The sequence below is a fragment of the Nycticebus coucang genome, chromosome 10, assembly GCF_027406575.1.
Source record: "Nycticebus coucang isolate mNycCou1 chromosome 10, mNycCou1.pri, whole genome shotgun sequence".
NCBI classification, from domain to species: Eukaryota; Metazoa; Chordata; class Mammalia; order Primates; family Lorisidae; genus Nycticebus; species Nycticebus coucang.
In genome coordinates this window covers 126,356,572-126,372,824 of record NC_069789.1, presented here as the reverse complement: position 1 = coordinate 126,372,824, position 16,253 = coordinate 126,356,572, and the positions used below count along the sequence as shown (strand labels likewise).

The 16,253-nt window shown below is 51.4% G+C and overlaps 3 protein-coding genes and 1 non-coding gene across 8 annotated transcripts; 2 read left to right on the top strand and 2 right to left on the bottom strand.

Annotated features, from left to right (window-relative positions):
• The first annotated feature begins 779 nt into the window (after positions 1–779).
• Positions 780–3,553, top strand: OVOL3 (ovo like zinc finger 3). 2 transcript variants are annotated; one of them, XM_053604012.1, is made up of 4 exons: positions 780–942; positions 1,016–1,080; positions 2,609–2,813; positions 3,264–3,553. In XM_053604012.1, the coding sequence occupies exons 1-4, from the start codon at positions 849–851 to the stop codon at positions 3,470–3,472; spliced, it is 573 nt and encodes a 190-aa protein (XP_053459987.1). In that variant the 5' UTR covers positions 780–848; the 3' UTR covers positions 3,473–3,553. The 2 variants fall into 2 exon arrangements, with proteins under 2 accessions (XP_053459987.1, XP_053459988.1); XM_053604013.1 differs by having other exon boundaries at positions 832–942; positions 2,612–2,813.
• POLR2I (RNA polymerase II subunit I) lies at positions 3,525–4,817 on the bottom strand. 3 transcript variants are annotated; one of them, XM_053604014.1, is made up of 6 exons: positions 4,598–4,817; positions 4,466–4,520; positions 4,159–4,232; positions 3,997–4,071; positions 3,850–3,901; positions 3,525–3,626 (listed from the first exon to the last, which is right to left on the bottom strand). In XM_053604014.1, exons 1-6 carry the CDS (start codon positions 4,654–4,656, stop codon positions 3,564–3,566), a joined length of 378 nt encoding a protein of 125 aa, XP_053459989.1. In that variant the 5' UTR covers positions 4,657–4,817; the 3' UTR covers positions 3,525–3,563. The 3 variants fall into 3 exon arrangements, with proteins under 3 accessions (XP_053459989.1, XP_053459991.1, XP_053459990.1); XM_053604016.1 differs by having other exon boundaries at positions 4,624–4,755; XM_053604015.1 differs by having other exon boundaries at positions 4,620–4,712.
• Positions 4,818–5,099: 282 nt separating this feature from the next.
• TBCB (tubulin folding cofactor B) lies at positions 5,100–14,992 on the top strand. 2 transcript variants are annotated; one of them, XM_053604010.1, is made up of 6 exons: positions 5,100–5,453; positions 5,839–5,982; positions 9,137–9,233; positions 10,216–10,407; positions 14,483–14,555; positions 14,722–14,992. In XM_053604010.1, exons 1-6 carry the CDS (start codon positions 5,340–5,342, stop codon positions 14,834–14,836), a joined length of 735 nt encoding a protein of 244 aa, XP_053459985.1. In that variant the 5' UTR covers positions 5,100–5,339; the 3' UTR covers positions 14,837–14,992. The 2 variants fall into 2 exon arrangements, with proteins under 2 accessions (XP_053459985.1, XP_053459986.1); XM_053604011.1 differs by lacking the exon at positions 5,100–5,453 and adding an exon at positions 5,601–5,721.
• LOC128597847 (U6 spliceosomal RNA) lies at positions 13,884–13,990 on the bottom strand. The gene has a single exon (XR_008383403.1). It is a non-coding gene; the product is annotated as a U6 spliceosomal RNA (small nuclear RNA).
• Positions 14,993–16,253: the final 1,261 nt, after the last annotated feature.

The window sequence follows — 16,253 nt, the reverse complement described above, 5'->3', positions numbered from 1 at the left end:
AAGAGAAAAAAAAAGTAACCACATAGGGAGTGTTCAAAATCCTTGACCCCTAGTTATGAGTCAGGCAATGATCAATCTAAAACAGAGGTTAGCCAGTGCGGTGGCTAGGGTAGGGCCTTGGGAGCCCCTGGCTGTATTGGGTGGCCCTCCTCCTCTTTAGTTTCCAGACTGTGGAAGAGAGGGGACTGGTGGCCCAGGCAGCCAGCCAGCCACTAGGGACTGAATTATTAACAAATCAATATGTTAGTGCCTGCTAGGTGTAAACGGTGCTTCCGGGCATCTGAGAATCAGAGCAGTGGAGCCTCCCACCTGAGGAAGCACAGATCTATCCTCATTTTGCCCTTACCTGTCCTCCCTGCACCCTCTGGAGAAAGGCAATCAGCCTGGCCCTCCCCACTGTTTCCTCAGACAGCTGCTGAGATTTGAATAATCAAGCAGGCTGTTGGATGTCCTATGGTGACTTATTTGCCTGGCAAACCGGACCCTCAAGTCCTTTGCCCAGCCCGTGTCCGGGAGACACTCGGCCTCCCTGGGGCTATGTTTCCTGTCCCCATCCCCCAAGAGCTGCCTAGGCCCATCTCCCCTGGCTTGACCCTCCTTGGGGGTCCCAGTGTTCTTTTGCCCTGGAGGCTAAAGAGTTCCCTCAGCAATGAGGACATGAATGGCAGGCTCCCATGGCAGAGTAACTGGAGCCAGCTAAATCGGGCTTACTGGGCCAGTCAGGAAATTTGCATGAATTTCCTGACTTCCCCCTCCCTTCCCACCTGGGATAGTCCTTAGGGCTGAGGTCTGATAGCAGGTGTAGGAGAAGCCCGTGTGCAGAAAGCCATCTCATCGTTCCCCAGGGGATGCCCCGTGCCTTCCTGGTCAGGAGTCGGCGTCCACAGCCGCCCAACTGGGGTCACTTGCCTGACCAGCTCCGAGGAGATGCCTATATTCCAGGTGGGCCCCTCACTGGGCCTGGAGGTAAGGGGCAGGAGAGACACGAGGCATCACCATTGGCTTCTCTCCTCAGACTGCAGCAGCCTAGGGGGGCCACCAGCACTCCAGTCTTCCAGCCTCAGGGACTCTTGGGCAGCGGTGAGTCAGCAGCTAGCCCACAAGCCCGGGCTCAGTTGCACCCCTGACTGTCCCTTACTCCTCAGACTCCAGCTCTCTGCACCACCCTGTAGCCTCACCTTTCCACCCCTTATTCTCTCTTCCGGGAACGCCTCTCCTTTCCTAACAGGGAGCTCTGTGAGGTCTCATCTCTGTCCAGAGGGGCAGAACAGGATCCCATCCAACAAGCAAATGATGATTTGCTTTATGCCAGAACATGGTAAAAGGTGACAGGAGTGGGATGAATGAGGGGTGCTGGAGCCTCTCAGAAGGGATCTGTTTAGGCCTGCTAGGAGGGCAGGCATCTCAAAAGGGATCCGTCTGTGCATGCATTGGAAGAAGGAAAACACACCACAGTGCAACTTGTGCCTGAGATTATTTCAGTATTTATTGAAAGCCAGGCACTGTTGTAGGTACCAAGCATTTAGCAGGAAGAACATAAAAATTCACTCCTTTGTAGAGCTTACATGCTGGTGGGAGCCAAGGTACAGACCATAAAATTAGAAAAGGAGGCCAGGCATGGTGGCTCACACCTGTTATCTTAGCACTCTGTGAGGCCAAGGCAGGTGGAATGCTTGAGCTCAGGAGTTGAAGACCGGCCTAAGAAAAAGTGAAACCCTGTCTCCACTAAAAATAAAAAAACGAGCCAGGCATTGTGGTGGGCGCCTGCAGTCCCAGCCTCTTGGGAAGCTAAGACAAGAGAATCACTCAAGCCCAAGAGTTTGAGGTTGCTGTGAGCTATGACACCACCACACTCAACCCAGGGTGACTTACTGAGACTCTTGCCTCAAAAAAAAACAGAAAGAAGAAGCTGGGCATGGTGGTTCACACCTGTAATCCTAGCACTCTGGGAGGCCAAGGCAGGTGGTGAATTGCCTGAGCTCACAGGTTTGAGACCAGCCTGAGCCAGAACAAGACCTCGTCTCTAAAAAAATAGCCAGGCATTGTGGCGGGCACCTGTAGTCCTAGCTACTTGGGAGGCTGAGGCAAAAGAATCACCTGAGACACCAAAAGTTTGAGCTTGCTGTGAGCTATGATACTATGGCACTCTACTAAGGGCAACAACCCTCCCCCACCCCCCAAAAAAAAACAAACAAACAAAAAGAAAGAAAAACTAGCTGGGGCATCATGGTTGCACATGCCTGTAGTCCCCGCTACTTCAGAGGTTGAGGCAGGAGTTTGAGGTTGCAGTGAGCTATGATGATGCCACTGCACACTAGAGGGGGTAACAAAGTGAAACTCTGTCTCAAAACAAATGAATAAATAAACAAATATGTTACATTAGAAGATGGACCAATGTGAATGTGATGGAGAAATGAAGATAAGCGTGATGGGAAGGCCCTGGGGGGTCAGTGAGAACTGATTTGGGAAGAGTCTCATGTACTCACACTAATGCATTTTTGTTCTTCCTAGTCCTCCTTGGCTCTGGGCACTCCATAAATAGTTGTTTGTAGAGTAACAAAGACTAAGAAAGGTCTAGCCAGAGGGACTAACTCCTATATCCCTCCAGCAGCCCACACAGGGCACCCTGGCCTCTGCTCCAAGAGGCCCGGGGAAGCTTGGCTGCCCACTTTGTCCCAAGGCTTTCCCACTGCAGCGCATGCTGACACGGCACCTCAAGTGCCACAGCCCAGCACGCCGCCACGTGTGCCACTGTTGTGGCAAGGGCTTCCATGACGCCTTTGACCTCAAGCGCCACATGAGGACTCACACTGGTAAGCCGTAGCATGGACAGGAAAGGCTGCTGGGACCCAGGTGGGGATAGAATCCTAGAGACGTACCAGGGATGTGGAGTTTCCAATGTTTGTGTACATAGGGTAGGGACAAGCCAACAGGAGGTTTGAGATGTGGGACACCTCAGACCCCAGCAGGTGGATGTAGGGTGGTACCCCGGTAGGGGCCTGATAAGGAGTGCAGTGAAGATGGGTGCTAGTTATGGATTCAGGCCCCAGACTGAAGGGTGCAAAGGAATGCCTCCCTCCTCCAGCAGGGGAAGGGACATCCTGGTGAGGAAAAGTGAGGATGCAGATGGTGGGTCATAGGCAGAGAGGCTGATGAACTTGGAATAGAGACTGAACGCTGAACACTGGAAGGCAGGACAGGAAGGCTTTACTATAGTGGTCATTGCTTCTCTGTCCCTCCCCCTCCACACCCTATGTGTGCAGGGATACGGCCCTTCCGTTGCAGTGCTTGTGGGAAAGCATTTACACAGCGCTGCTCCCTCGAAGCTCATCTTGCGAAGGTGCATGGGCAGCCGGCCAGTTATGCTTACCGCGAGCGCCGGGAGAAGCTCCACGTGTGCGAGGATTGTGGCTTCACCAGTGCTAGGCCTGACACCTACGCACAGCACCGTGCCTTGCACCGTGCCACCTGAGACACTATACCCGTGTCCTCCCCATGCGGCAAATAAACACAGGAAACTCATGCACAGAACCTAGCATTTATTAATTTGGGGGAGAGGGGTGTCACTCAGTCCAGCGGTGGCCGCAGTGTGGGGCAGTGCACACATAGTACAAGCGCATGGCGTCCTGGTGAAAAGGACATATGATTTGGAAAGATCTGAAACCAAGGGAAGGTTCCCATGGAACCCTCCACCCTGCAGTCCTTCACCCAAAATGGACAGACAAGAGACTGCTCCCAGTCGTTAAGGGTCTGGCACAGAATTTCAGGAAGGGCAGTGTCACCCCAATATTGGTATCGCCACCCACAGAAAACACTAAGCCCCAAACAGAAAGCAGTCGCGCCACTCACCTCGGCCCGGGCACTGTGTGACTGGAAGAACACCGCTTCCTTGTGGCCACACCTGAGGGGATGGCTCCATCACACAGAGCTTGACACCCTTCCCTCCTCTCCTCTCTGCCCAGTGAGGGTGAGCCACCTTCCCTCCCCAATACCAACTTCTGGCACGGGTGATCCTCGGTCCGTGGCAACGTGGGGTCCTGGGACACGTCAGCAATGATCTGGGTCAGTTCGCTGCATGGATATCGGAATCAATAATTATGCTTAGATCGGCCTCCAAAATCAACACTCCCTCCCCCAAGCTCTGGTCCCACCACTCACTCCACTTCGTGCGTGATTTTGTTGACATAAATGCAGCTATTGTCAGCTTCTTGCTGGTAATCACAATTCCGGCACTGAGACAGGGCGAGTGTGGGGGTAAGACAGTCACATAGAGTAAGGACTGGGAGGGACAAAGTGATCCCCGGAAGAACTCCGGGATAAAGTCTCGACGTTAGTCCCCGGGAAGGAAGGGGGTAGTTAGGAGCGAACAGGGAGTAGGTGTTACATGGGGTGGGGCGGAGACTCGCTGGGAACCGGTAGACTATTATAGTAGAGGAAGACCGGCGCTCCGCGGGCTGGTGCTCACCGCGTAGAGCAGAATACGGTTCTCTTTGTCCTCCTTGGGATACAGCATATTGTTACTGTGGGGAGGGGAGGTCAGAGATCAGTCCTAGAGCTATTCCTTGTTCCCTTTCCACACCTGCTCCAGGGGCCTCACCATTCCTGGCAGAACCTAATACCCACGAATCCCGGCTCGTAGGTCCCGTCTGGTTCCATGGCTACACACAGCTCACCGAGGCTTCCGCGCTTGCTCCGCTGCGCTACTGGTCGGGGGAAGGGTCAGGCCTAGTTGCTTCGCCCAAAGAGGGGCGGAGTTGCGCGCATGCTCCATCTCCCAGCACCCTTATGCCAGGTTCTCTCCGCGCTAAGGTTGATTGCTTGCTTCAATCTTTTTATGTCTTAGACTTCCAGTTTCTGGGTCTCTCCTCCCCAGTTTACAGAATAGTATGGATGTGGTACAAGAGCCGGGAAAACAATACCCAGTGTAATCTGCAAAGCTGTAAGCATAAATGGAAGAAGCCATTGTTCTTTGCTTGGCTGAAGGCCAGTGCACATGCGCGAGCTTACGCTTCGCAACGAGGATACCTCTTGCCAGTCCTTCCTCTCGGCTTCAGCTTTGGCCCGTCCGCCTAGGCCGCTTCTCGTGCCACTATTGGAAGAACTGGGAACGATGGAAGACCTCTCTGGATTGGCTGGGGCGACCAAAGAACACGGGAGCCCTCTCTTCCTGGCTGCAGCGAAGAGACAATGGCGATTGGCAGATCCTTGTTGCAGGAGAGCGTGGATTGGTCAGGTCTGGATAAAGGGGCGGGACTAACAGCCCAGAAGCGGCGGCGGCGGCTGCGGAGCCGGTGTGAGGCGGCAGAACCGGGCTGTGGGCCTTGGCAGGGTGCGGCGATATGGAGGTGACGGGGATGACGGCGCCCACGGTGACCGTTTTTATCAGCAGCTCCCTTAACAGCTTCCGCTCTCAGAAGCGGTACAGTCGCAGCCTCACCATCGCTGAGTTCAAGGTGTGGCCGTAGGGGCGGGGTCCGGAGGGGCGGGGCAAAGGAGAAATGGAGGCGCTTCCCGAACGCGGGGAGGGGCCAGAGAGCGATGGGGCGGGTTCAGAGATCATCTGAGGATGCAGCCACCAGGGATGGGGCGGCGGTGGGGCAGGTCCAGAGTGAACGCTAGATTCCATAGGGTGGGGGCTGGTCTAGGGGAAAATCAGATAGTCCAGAGAGTGAGGGCACAAGCAGAGTCCCGGGAGGAGCAGGACTCTGTGTGTCCTGAGTGGTGGGTCTTTTGGAGCAGCAGGATGGGGTGGGGATTTATTGCTACAAGTGGTGGAACCTCGGGGAAGAGGGCGGGGCTGCTGGCAACCTTTCTCCTCACCCTGCACTGCCCTTGCAGTGTAAACTGGAACTGGTGGTGGGCAGCCCTGCTTCCTGCATGGAACTGGAGCTGTATGGTCCTGACGACACGTTCTACAGCAAGCTGGATCAGGAAGATGCACTGCTGGGCTCCTACCCTGTAGATGATGGCTGCCGCATCCACGTGAGGCCTCCTTACCCTCATTCATTTATTTACTCATTCAACAAATATTTGCAGTGCTTTGCCCTGTGTGATACCCAAGATAGGCCCTACATTCATGGAGCCCCCAGCCCAGCATGGTGAGAGGAAGACCCATCACTAGGTAGTGATAACCCAGAATGGTCTGGGTTAGGATTGGGAAAGCCCAGGGGATGGGGACACCTAGAAGAGGTACCTGACTCCACCTGGAAGAATCAGAAGGCTTCCTAGAGGAAAGAATTTGAAGGATGAGAGAAGAGTGACATATAGGAATAGGTGGGAAAGGCATGCCAGGTGGGAGGAACAGAAGTATACAGAGGCCTAGACGCATGGGGTGAGTTGTGGTGGCTGATGAGGTGGGACAGGTTGGGACAATACAGAGCACAGGGGACTGCTTTGTGCATCAGCTCACATTGTTGTTTGTATTCTGATGCCACCACCTCAGTCTGTACCTAACCACAGTGTACTTTAGATCTCCCAGGTGAGCTCTACCTCAGGACCTTTGCATATACTATATGGTTATTTTCACACATGCCCACATGACTCACCTCTTCCTTCCAGTCTTTTCTTTTTTTAATTCAGACAGTCTCACTCTGTTACCCTGGGTAGAGTACTGTGATATCGTAGCTCACAGCAACCTCAAACTCTTGGGCTCAAGCAATCCCCTTGCCTCCGCCTCCCCAGTAGTTGGGACTACAGGTGTCCACCACGATGCCCAGCAGATTTTTGTATTTTTGGTAGAGATGGGGTCTCGCTCTTGCTGAGGTTGGTCTCAAATTCTTGAGCTCAGGCAGTCCACCACCTCAGTCTCCCAGAGTGATAGGAATACAGGCATGAGACACTGTACCCTGCTTCCTTCTAGTGTTTACTTAAGGTGTCACCTTCCTAGTGAAGACTTCACTGGCCTCAATATAAAATTTTAGCCTCACTCCTTTTTCCCTTTTTGCTTTATTTTAGATTTTTATCATTGGCTCTTATCACCTTCTGACATACTCTGGGTTTTTCTCCTTGGTCTGCTTTACTTTATTATCTGTCTTCCTCAATTACAGTGCCCTGGGGGCAGAAATTTTTCTCAGTCTAGTTCACTAAGATGTCCCTAGCACCTAGAACAATGCCTAGAACAGAGAGGATACTCAGTGAATCATTGTTGAATGATGAGTTAAATCAGTAAAATAAGGCTGGGAAGATGGTATAATTATCCCCATTTTGCAGAAAAGACAATTTAGCTTCAGGATGGAATTTACTTCCTTAAGGATGAACTATCACTGGAGTTCACTAGAGGTTTTTTTTTTTAAGAGACAGAGTCTCACTTTGTTGCCCTCAGTAAAGTACTGTGGCGTCACAGCTCACAGCAACCACCAACTCCTGGGCGATTCTCTTGCCTCAGCCTCCTGAGTATCTGGGACCACAGGTGCCCACCACAACACCTAGCTATTTTTTGTTGCAGTTTGGCCGGGGCCAGGTTTGAACCCGCCGCCCTCGGTATATGGAGCCAGTGCCCTACTCACTGAGTCACAGGCGCCACCACTAGAGGTTTTTTTCTTGTTTGTTTTGTTTTTTGGAGACAGGGTCTCACTATGTCACCCTTGGTATAGAGTACTGTGGCGTCATAGCCTACAGCAACCCCAAACTCTTGGGCTCAAGTGATTCTTCCAAGTGTGAGCCAGAGCCAAACCTCATCTCTACAAAAATAGTCAGGCGTTGTGGCAGGTGCCTTGGGCTCAAACTCTTGGGCTCAAGCGATTCTTCTAAGCAGCTGGGACTACATGCACCTGCCACAATGCCCAGCAATTTTTTTTTTTTTTTAAACTTAGTCTCACTATGTTGCCCTCGGTAGAGAGCTGTGGTGTCACAGCTCATAGCAACCTCAAACTCTTGGGCTTAAGCGATTCTCTTGCCTCAGCCTCCCAAGTAGCTGGGAATACAGGCGCCTGCCACAATGCTCAGCTGGCCCCGGGCCGGGTTAGAACCAGCCACCCTCAGTGTATGTGGCTGGCACCATAACCACTATGCTACGGGCACCAAGCCTATTTTTTTTGTTTGTTTGTTTGTACAAAACGTCTTTATTGGCGAGGGAGGGATGCTGCAGAGCAGCACCAAGGAGGAGAGAAAAGAAGAGAGAGAGAGAGCTATTTTTTTTTTTTTTTTATTGTAGTTGTCATTGCTGTTCGGCAGGCCGGGGCTGGGTTTGAACCTGCCAACTCTAGTGTATGTGGCTGATGCCCCAGCCCCTAAGCTGCAGGTGCCGAGCCCATCATTAGAGTTTTGACCTCAGTCTGCATAACTAAAAGTCTGTGAGCCAAAGAACAGATTTTATTTTTCTCTCATTCATTTATTCAGTAACTGTTCATTGAACATCTGTGTTGTACGGGGGATATAGTTGTGAGGCACATCTGAGAAGGTCCCTATTTTAGCTCTGTCTAGTTAATGAGGTAGCTATTAACTAAATGATCAAAGAACCAAATGTGAAAGGTCAGTGGAGACGAGGGCCACGCAGAGGAGATTGTGGAGCTTGGAGACCCTACTGGGGTATGAGTAGTTGACCCATTAGTGAGGTATTGGAGGACTTCCTGGAGGAGGTGCTTCAAGTATGAAGGTTGAGGCCAGCTTACTGGGATCCCAGAGTTCCAGAGAGAATAGAAGTACTGCCCAGAGGGCTCTGAGCAAGACCTGGGCTCTGCCAGCTGGGTTCAGTGACTTCACCACCATCAGTGGTATTTGTGCCAGCATGCGGGACCTTCTGGGAGCAGAGGCAGCCTCCATGAATATGGAAATGGGTGAGGAAGAGGAGATGGCTAGTGCAGCTATCTCCTGCCCTCTCATCTACTGAGCTCAGGAGAGGAGAGAAGGTGTCACAGCTCACAGCAACCTCAAACTCTTAAGCCTAAGTGATTCTGTTGCCTCCACCTCCCAAGTAGCTGGGACTACAGGCACCTGCCACAACACCTGACTATTTTTGTAGAGATGAGGTCTGGCTCTGGCTCACACTGGTCTCAAACTTATGAGCTCAGGCAGTCTACCCACCTTAGCCTCCCAGGGTGTTAAGATTACAGGCGTGAGCCTCCACACCTGGCCTTCCAATGTGCAGGCCTCCCAGTCTATACCCTGATCCCCATTGACCTCTCTCTCCTCACCACAGGTCATCGACCAGAGTGGTGCCCGCCTTGGAGAGTATGAGGACGTGACCAGAGTAGAGAAATACAAGATCTCACAAGAAGCCTATGACCAGAGGCAAGGTATGGGCACCTGGAAATGGATAGGACACATGGAGGCCAGAGGGAATGTCGGGGGTGAAGGGAGAGTGGGCAGGATAGACAGGGCCCAATGCAGGGAGGTTGGTGGTATGGACAGTGGTCAGAGGGCTTGGAAGGATGGCAGGGGCTGGGGTGAGACTGAGGATGGGGATAGGTGAGGCATGCAGTGGGAAGGAGGCAGGGAGTTGTAAGGGGCTGTGGGTAGTCAGATGGGGGGGCCTGGGAAAATGGAAGGCTTGTGGGAGAGGTGTGTGCGCCTAAGTGTTGAGGGGAGCAGTCAGGGTCAGATGCAGGCCAGACGAAGTGCGGAATATGGAGCAGAGAGGGCAGTGTGACAGTTAGCGCAGGTACCTGGGGACAGATCAGAATGGAGGGTGAGACGGGCATGGGGGCTCATGCCTGTGATCCTAGCATTCTGGGAAGGCCAAGGCAGTTGGATTGCTTAAGCTCAGGAGTTCAAGAACAGCAAGAGTGAGACCCCATCTCTATTAAAAACAGAAAAATTAGCTGGGCCTGGTGGGTATGTCTATAGTCCCAGCTACTTGGGGGCCTGAGGCAGGAGGATCACTTGAGCCCTGGGGTTTGAGGTTTTAGTGAACTATGATGTACTCAAGCCAGAATGACAGAATGAGACTCTGTTTAAAAAAAAAAAACAGAATGGAGGGTGGAAGATGAGAGGGGTTTCACGGACCCAGTGAAGGTGAATGTGAGCCTGAAGGGACACATAAGAAGAGGGGGTCACATGAAAGATAGGAGGTAGGCGGCATCCCTTTCGTTTTTGGATTGTGGGAAGGTCCCAAGAGTCTTAGGGAAAGGCAGAGGCTGTGATGGGAGGTTTGGGGGCTTAAGTGATAGCCCTCCAACACCTAGAATAGAAGAGTTTCTCTATGAATGTGGGTCCCTTTGGAACCAAAGGCTCAGCCCCAGAGACCATGTGTGACTCCGGTCCCCTGTCTGCCAACAGACACAGTTCGCTCCTTCCTAAAGCGCAGCAAGCTGGGCCGATACAATGAAGAGGAGCGGGCCCAGCAGGAGGCCGAGGCTACCCAGCGCCTGGCTGAGGAGCAGGCCCAAGCCAGTGCCATCTCTGTGGGCAGCCGCTGTGAGGTGCGGGCACCTGGGCAGTCCCCTCGCCGGGGCACCATCATGTATGTAGGTATGTGGCCCACAGGGGTCTAGTGCTGACAGGGACACCATTCATTTGTTCAGTAGAGTCTTTTGAGACCTTAAGCTGTGCCCTGTGGTGGGTGACACTGGGGGCTTTCCCCTCAATAAACTCCCAGTCCAGTAGGAGAGACAGACTTGTCAGCTGGTAGTGACAGCCCAGAGTGTCATAGGGAAGTGGGAGGCATAGGCAGAGTGATCTGGCAGGGTGAGAGAGGAAGAGAGGAAGAATCGAGAGCGTGGTGGCTGAAGCCCAGGGCACAACAGTCAGCTGTGATGGGGAAACACAGGCTGGGGTAAGCATGGTGGGCAAGAGGGAAGGAGGGGGCTGTGTGAGCCCAGAGGACGTACAGACCCCTCCTGGGGTATGGGACCATCTGAAGAAAGGGAATGCGGCGCCTGTGGCTCAGTGGGTAGGGCGCTGGCCCCATATACTGAGGATGGTGGGTTCAAATCTGGCTCCAGCCAAACTGCAACAAAAAAATAGCTGGGCATTGTGGCGGGCACCTGTAGTCCCAGCTACTTGGGAAGCTGAGGCAAGAGAATCGCCTAAGCCCAGGAGTTTGAAGTTGCTGTGAATTGTGGGACGCCATGGCACTCTACCATGGGCAATAAAGTCAGACTCTGTCTCTACAAAAAAAAAAAAAAACAAAACATTGGGCACCGCCTCTGGCTCAGTGAGCAGGGTGCTGGCCCCATATACCAAGGGTGGCAGATTCAAACCCAGCCCCAGCCCCAGCCAAACTGCAACAAAAAAAATAGCTGTGCATTGTGGCAGGCGCCTGTAGTCCCAGCTATTCGGGAGGCTGAGACAAGAGAATCACCTAAGCCCAGGAGTTGGGGCTTGCTGTGAGCTGTGGAATGCCACAGCACTCTACCATGGACGATAAAGTGAAACTCTGTCTCTACGAAAAAGAAAAAAAGGGATTGCAAGCCAGGTAGAAGGGGGAAGAGTGTACCCCCAGAGGGTGCCAAGGTCAAGAGCAGGACCATTTGAGCAGGACCATTCTTACGCGATTCTCTTGCCTCAGCCTCCCAAGCAGCTGGGACTACAGGCACCAAGGAGGTCAGCCTGGCAAGTGTCAGGAGAGTGGGGCATGGGCAGGGCAGGACCACAGTAGAGAGCAGTGTTGATATTTTTTAAAAATCAGCTTTGGGCGGCACCTGTGGCTCAGTGAATAGGGTGCCAGCCCCATATACCGAGGGTGGCGGGTTCAAGCTCACCCCTTGCCAAACTGCAACAAAAAATAGCAGGGCGTTGTGGTGGGCACCTGTTGTCCTAGCTGCTCGGGAGGCTGAGGCAAGAGAATCGCCTAAGCCCAAAAGCTGGAGGTTGCTGTGAGCTGTGTGACCCAGGGAACTCTACCGTGGGCGATAAAGTGAGACTCTGTCTCTAAAAAAAAAAAAATAAAAAGATCAGCTTTGGCTTGGTGCCTGTAGCTCAAGCGGCTAAGGTGCCAGCCACATCCACCAGAGCTGGGGGGGTTCCAATTCAGCCTGGGCCTGCCAAACAACAATGACAACTACAACCAAGAAATAGCTGGGTGTTGTGGTGGGCGCGTGTAGTCCCAGCTACTTGGGAGGCTGAGGCAAGAGAATCGCTTAAGCCCAGGACTTGGAGGTTGCTGTGAACTGTGATGCCATGGCACTCCTACCCAGGCCAATAGCTAGCTTGAGGCTCTGTCTCAAAAAAAAAAAAAAAAGATCAGCTTTATTGAACCCAGGAACAATAACTCACGCCTGTAATCCTAGCACTTTGGGAGACTAAGGCCGGTGAATGCTTGAGCTCAGGAGTTTGAAACCAGCCTGAGCAAAAGTGAGACCCTGTCTTTAGTAAAAAGAGAAAAACTAGCTGGGCATGGTGACAGGAACCTGTAGTCCCAGCTACTGTGGAGACTGAGACAAGAGGATCACTTGAGCCCAAGAGTTTGAGGTTGCTGTGAGCTATGGTGATGCCACAGCACTCTACCCGGGGTGACAGAGTGAAACTCTGTCTCAAAAGAAAAAATTAAAGAAAGGAAAGTAGAGTGACACCTGTGGCTCAAAAGAGTAGGGCACTGGCCCCATATGCCAGGAGGTGGTGGGTTCAAACTCAGCCCTGGCCAAAAACTGCAAAAAAAAAAAAAAGCAAAGTATAAGTTCTAAAATTTGACAGCAGAAGTAGAATGACTATAGTTAACAACAATGTATTATATACTTCAAAATTGCTGAAAGAGAGGACTTGGAATATACCCAACACATGAAACTCATAAACACTTGGGTGACAGACACTGTATATACCCTGACTTCATCATTACAGATTATATACATGTAACAAAATTTCGCATGTTCCCTATCAATATGTACAAATATTATGTGTCAATAAAATGGGCAGGTATGTGTCTCTTTTAAATGGGCAAAGGATCTGAATATACACTTCTCCAAAGAAGATATATAAATGGCCAGTAAACACACAGAAAAATGCTGAACACCACTGGTCACCTCATATCGAAACTATAATGATGGTCCATTTCACACCGGTCAGAATGACTACTGGGGGAGATGCTACCTCATTGTAGCTTTGATTTAGATCTCCCTGATGATTAATGATGTTGAGCATTTTTCATATACCCGTTGGCCATGTAATGTGTGTCTCTTTCAAGAATTGTCTCTTCATGTCCTTTGTCTGCTTTCTAATGAGATTATTCATATTTTTGCTGTTGAGTTATTTGAACGCTTTGTATATTCCTTTCCCTGTTTTCAACTGGGATGTTTGTTGTTGAGCTATGAATTAGTTTGCTAGGGCTGTCCTAACAAAGCATCCCTCTCTGAGTGGCTACACAACAGAAATTTATTTTTCACAGTTCTGGGGGCTAGAAGTTGGCAAGTTTGATTTATTGATGCCTCTCTCTGTGGCAAGGCAGTGTGGTGCCATCACTGTTAGTTTTTTTTTTGTAGAGACAGTCTCACTGTACCGCCCTCTGGTAGAGTGCCGTGGCGTCACACGGCTCACAGCAACCTCTAACTCTTGGGCTTACGCAATTCTCTTGCCTCAGCCTCCCAAGCAGCTGGGACTACAGGCACCTGCCACAATGCCCGGCTATTTTTTTGTTGCAGTTTGGCCGGGGCTGGGTTTGAACCCGCCACCCTCGGCATATGGGGCCGGCGCCCTACTCACTGAGCCACAGGCGCCGCCCAGATTTTTTTTTTTTGAGACAGAGTCTCACTATGTTGCCCTCAGAAGAGTGCTGTGGTGTCACAGCTCTCAGCAACCTCAAACTCTTGGGCTTAAACGATTCTCTTGCCTGTCTCCCAAGTAGCTGGAATACAGGTGCCCGCCACAGCGCCTGGCTATTTTTTTTTGTTATTGTTGCCATTGTTGTTTAGCAGGCCTGGGCCAGGTTCAAACACGCCTGCCTTGGTGTATGTGGCTGGCACTCTAACCACTGAACTATGAGTGCCAAGCCAGATTTGCTTTTTTTTTTCTTTTTAAATATGGAACCCTTCACAAACTTGTGTGTCATCCTTGCGCAGGGACCATGCTAATCTTCTCTGTATCTTTCCAATTTTAGTATATGTGCTGCCGAAGCGAGCTCGCCAGATTTTTTTTCTTTAAAGACAGAGTCTCACTCTGTTGCCTTGGGTAAAGTGCCAGTGGCATTATGGATCAGCAGTCTGGGCTCAAATGATCTTCCTGCCCCAGCCTCCCAAGTAGCTAGGACTATAGACACCTGCCACAACAGCCGGCTATTTTATAGACAGGTTCTCGCTCTTACTCAGGTGGTCTCGAACTCCTGAGCTCAGGAAATCTACCCAGAGTGCTAGGATTATAGGTGTGAGCCACCAAGCCTGACCCCTCTTCGATTTTTATGAGGGCCTTGCTGGCTACAGGTGCTGAGTGAACAGAGGGCTGGGAGACCCGTGAAGGGGCTACCATACTAGTTTGGCAGGATATGGAGGTGGCCCTGGGTGGTAGCAGTGGAGGTAGCAATGAGTAGTTTGCACAAGTTCAGACTTTCCATTTGAAGGGAAGGCACTAAACTGGTGATCTGTGTCTGGAAATTTCATTGTGATTTCTCCCTGGGCAGGACTCACAGATTTCAAGCCTGGGTACTGGATTGGTGTCCGCTATGATGAGCCATTAGGGAAGAACGATGGCAGGTAACAAGTGTTCCCACTCAGTGTTTGTGTGTGTCTGCATGTGTGTGTGCGCATATGTGCATAAGTCCATGCATGCTGCTGGGTGAGCCTGGCCATACTGGTGTCTTTTGCACGGGAGCCACCTTGAGGGTCCTTTGACCACTGCCACCTTCTTCATGCCCTGCAGTGTAAATGGGAAACGCTACTTTGAATGCCAGGCCAAGTACGGCGCCTTCGTCAAGCCATCAGTTGTGACCGTGGGGGATTTCCCAGAAGAGGACTATGGATTGGACGAGATGTGACACCCAAGGAATTCACTTGTTCCAGCTCCCCACTCTGCCACTTATCGCCCCTCTTTGTGTGTCCCCATGGCCATCTTCCCCTGACCTCACTATAATTTTATTTACCTTTCCCCTGCCTTTAATTTTTGTGACACATGCATTAAATTACCAGAAACCTGCAGGGTGTTTGGAAAACTCAGTGATTTTGGGAGGGGCTGGGAGCAGCTGGGTGAATGAGGATGAAATAGGGGCATCTGCACAGTAGAGGTTGGACAGGGTGAAACTTTATCCCTTAGCTGGTAGTCGGAAGCATATGAGATGATTCTTTTCACTTTTTATTTTAAAGAGATGGGGTCTCATTCTGTGGCCCAGGCTGGTCTTGAACTCCTGCCTCCTGAATCTCTGGGCTTACAGGTGTGGGCTGCCACCCCCAGCTGTTGTTTGTTCTTTTTTTTTTTTTTTTTTGTAGAGACAGAGTCTCACTGTACTGCCCTGGGGTAGAGTGCCGTGGCATCACACGGCTCACAGCAACCTCTAACTCTTGGGCTTACCCGATTCTCTTGCCTCAGCCTCCCCAGCAGCTGAGACTACAGGCGCCCGCCACAACGCCCGGCTATTTTTTTGTTGCAGTTTGGCCGGGGCTGGGTTTGAACCCGCCACCCTCGGCATATGGGGCTGGAGCCCTGCTCACTGAGCCACAGGCGCCGCCCTGTTGTTTGTTCTTTATTAACATAATGTTCTGCTATAACAAAGAAGTTCACGATAATGGCATAATGAAGATGACCGTTTATTTTTCTGTCACATCAAGTCTGCTGTAATCCGAGAGCTCGCATGGTGACCCTTCCGTGTTAGGGGCTTTTCTCTGTCTCCCTGTGCCTGGTTGCTCTCCCACCTCATCTACTGTAGCCACCAGGAAGAAGAAGGGGAGGGGATGCTCCTGGCCTTTAAGAGAAAGATGAATTCCTCAAAATTTATTCTGTATCATTGGCCAGAATTTGGTCAGGGGTACATGGAGCTGCAAAGGAGTCTGGGGCAGCTGTGTTTCCAGACACGTATCAGAAGTTCCTGTGTACAGAAGCAGGGCAAAAGGGGTATTGAGAGTCAATAAGTAGTGGGGACCTTGGCTGTTCATTTAATTTTTTTTTTTTGAGACAGAGCCTCTCATCCTGGGTTGAGTGCCATGGCATCATAGCTCACACCAACCTCAATTTCTTGGGTTCAAGCCATCCTCTTGCTTCAGCCTCCCCAGTAGCTGGGATTACAAGAGCCTGCCACAACGCCTGGCTAGTTTTGTTGTTTTTTTTTTTTTTTAGTAGAGAAGGGGTCTTGCTCTTGCTCAGTCTAGTCTCGTACTCCTGAGCTCAGGAGATCCGCCTGCCTCAGCCTCCCAGAGTGCTCGGATTACAGGCATGAGCCACCGCGCCTGGCCTCACTTCGT

Bases quoted from the DNA above. Each gene is read 5' to 3' on its own strand.
- OVOL3 (XM_053604012.1), top strand. From the start codon at position 849: ATGCCCCGTGCCTTCCTGGTCAGGAGTCGGCGTCCACAGCCGCCCAAC. The intron at 943-1,015 runs GTGGGCCCCTCA...TTCTCTCCTCAG, and splicing joins AGGAGATGCCTATATTCCAG to ACTGCAGCAGCCTAGGGGGG. The intron at 2,814-3,263 runs GTAAGCCGTAGC...CTATGTGTGCAG, and splicing joins CCACATGAGGACTCACACTG to GGATACGGCCCTTCCGTTGC.
- POLR2I (XM_053604014.1), bottom strand. From the start codon at position 4,656: ATGGAACCAGACGGGACCTACGAGCCGGGATTCGTGGGTATTAGGTTC. The intron at 4,521-4,597 runs GTGAGGCCCCTG...CCCTCCCCACAG, and splicing joins ATTAGGTTCTGCCAGGAATG to TAACAATATGCTGTATCCCA. The intron at 4,233-4,465 runs GTGAGCACCAGC...GCCCTGTCTCAG, and splicing joins ACCGTATTCTGCTCTACGCG to TGCCGGAATTGTGATTACCA.
- TBCB (XM_053604010.1), top strand. From the start codon at position 5,340: ATGGAGGTGACGGGGATGACGGCGCCCACGGTGACCGTTTTTATCAGC. The intron at 5,454-5,838 runs GTGTGGCCGTAG...CTGCCCTTGCAG, and splicing joins TCACCATCGCTGAGTTCAAG to TGTAAACTGGAACTGGTGGT. The intron at 5,983-9,136 runs GTGAGGCCTCCT...TCCTCACCACAG, and splicing joins ATGATGGCTGCCGCATCCAC to GTCATCGACCAGAGTGGTGC.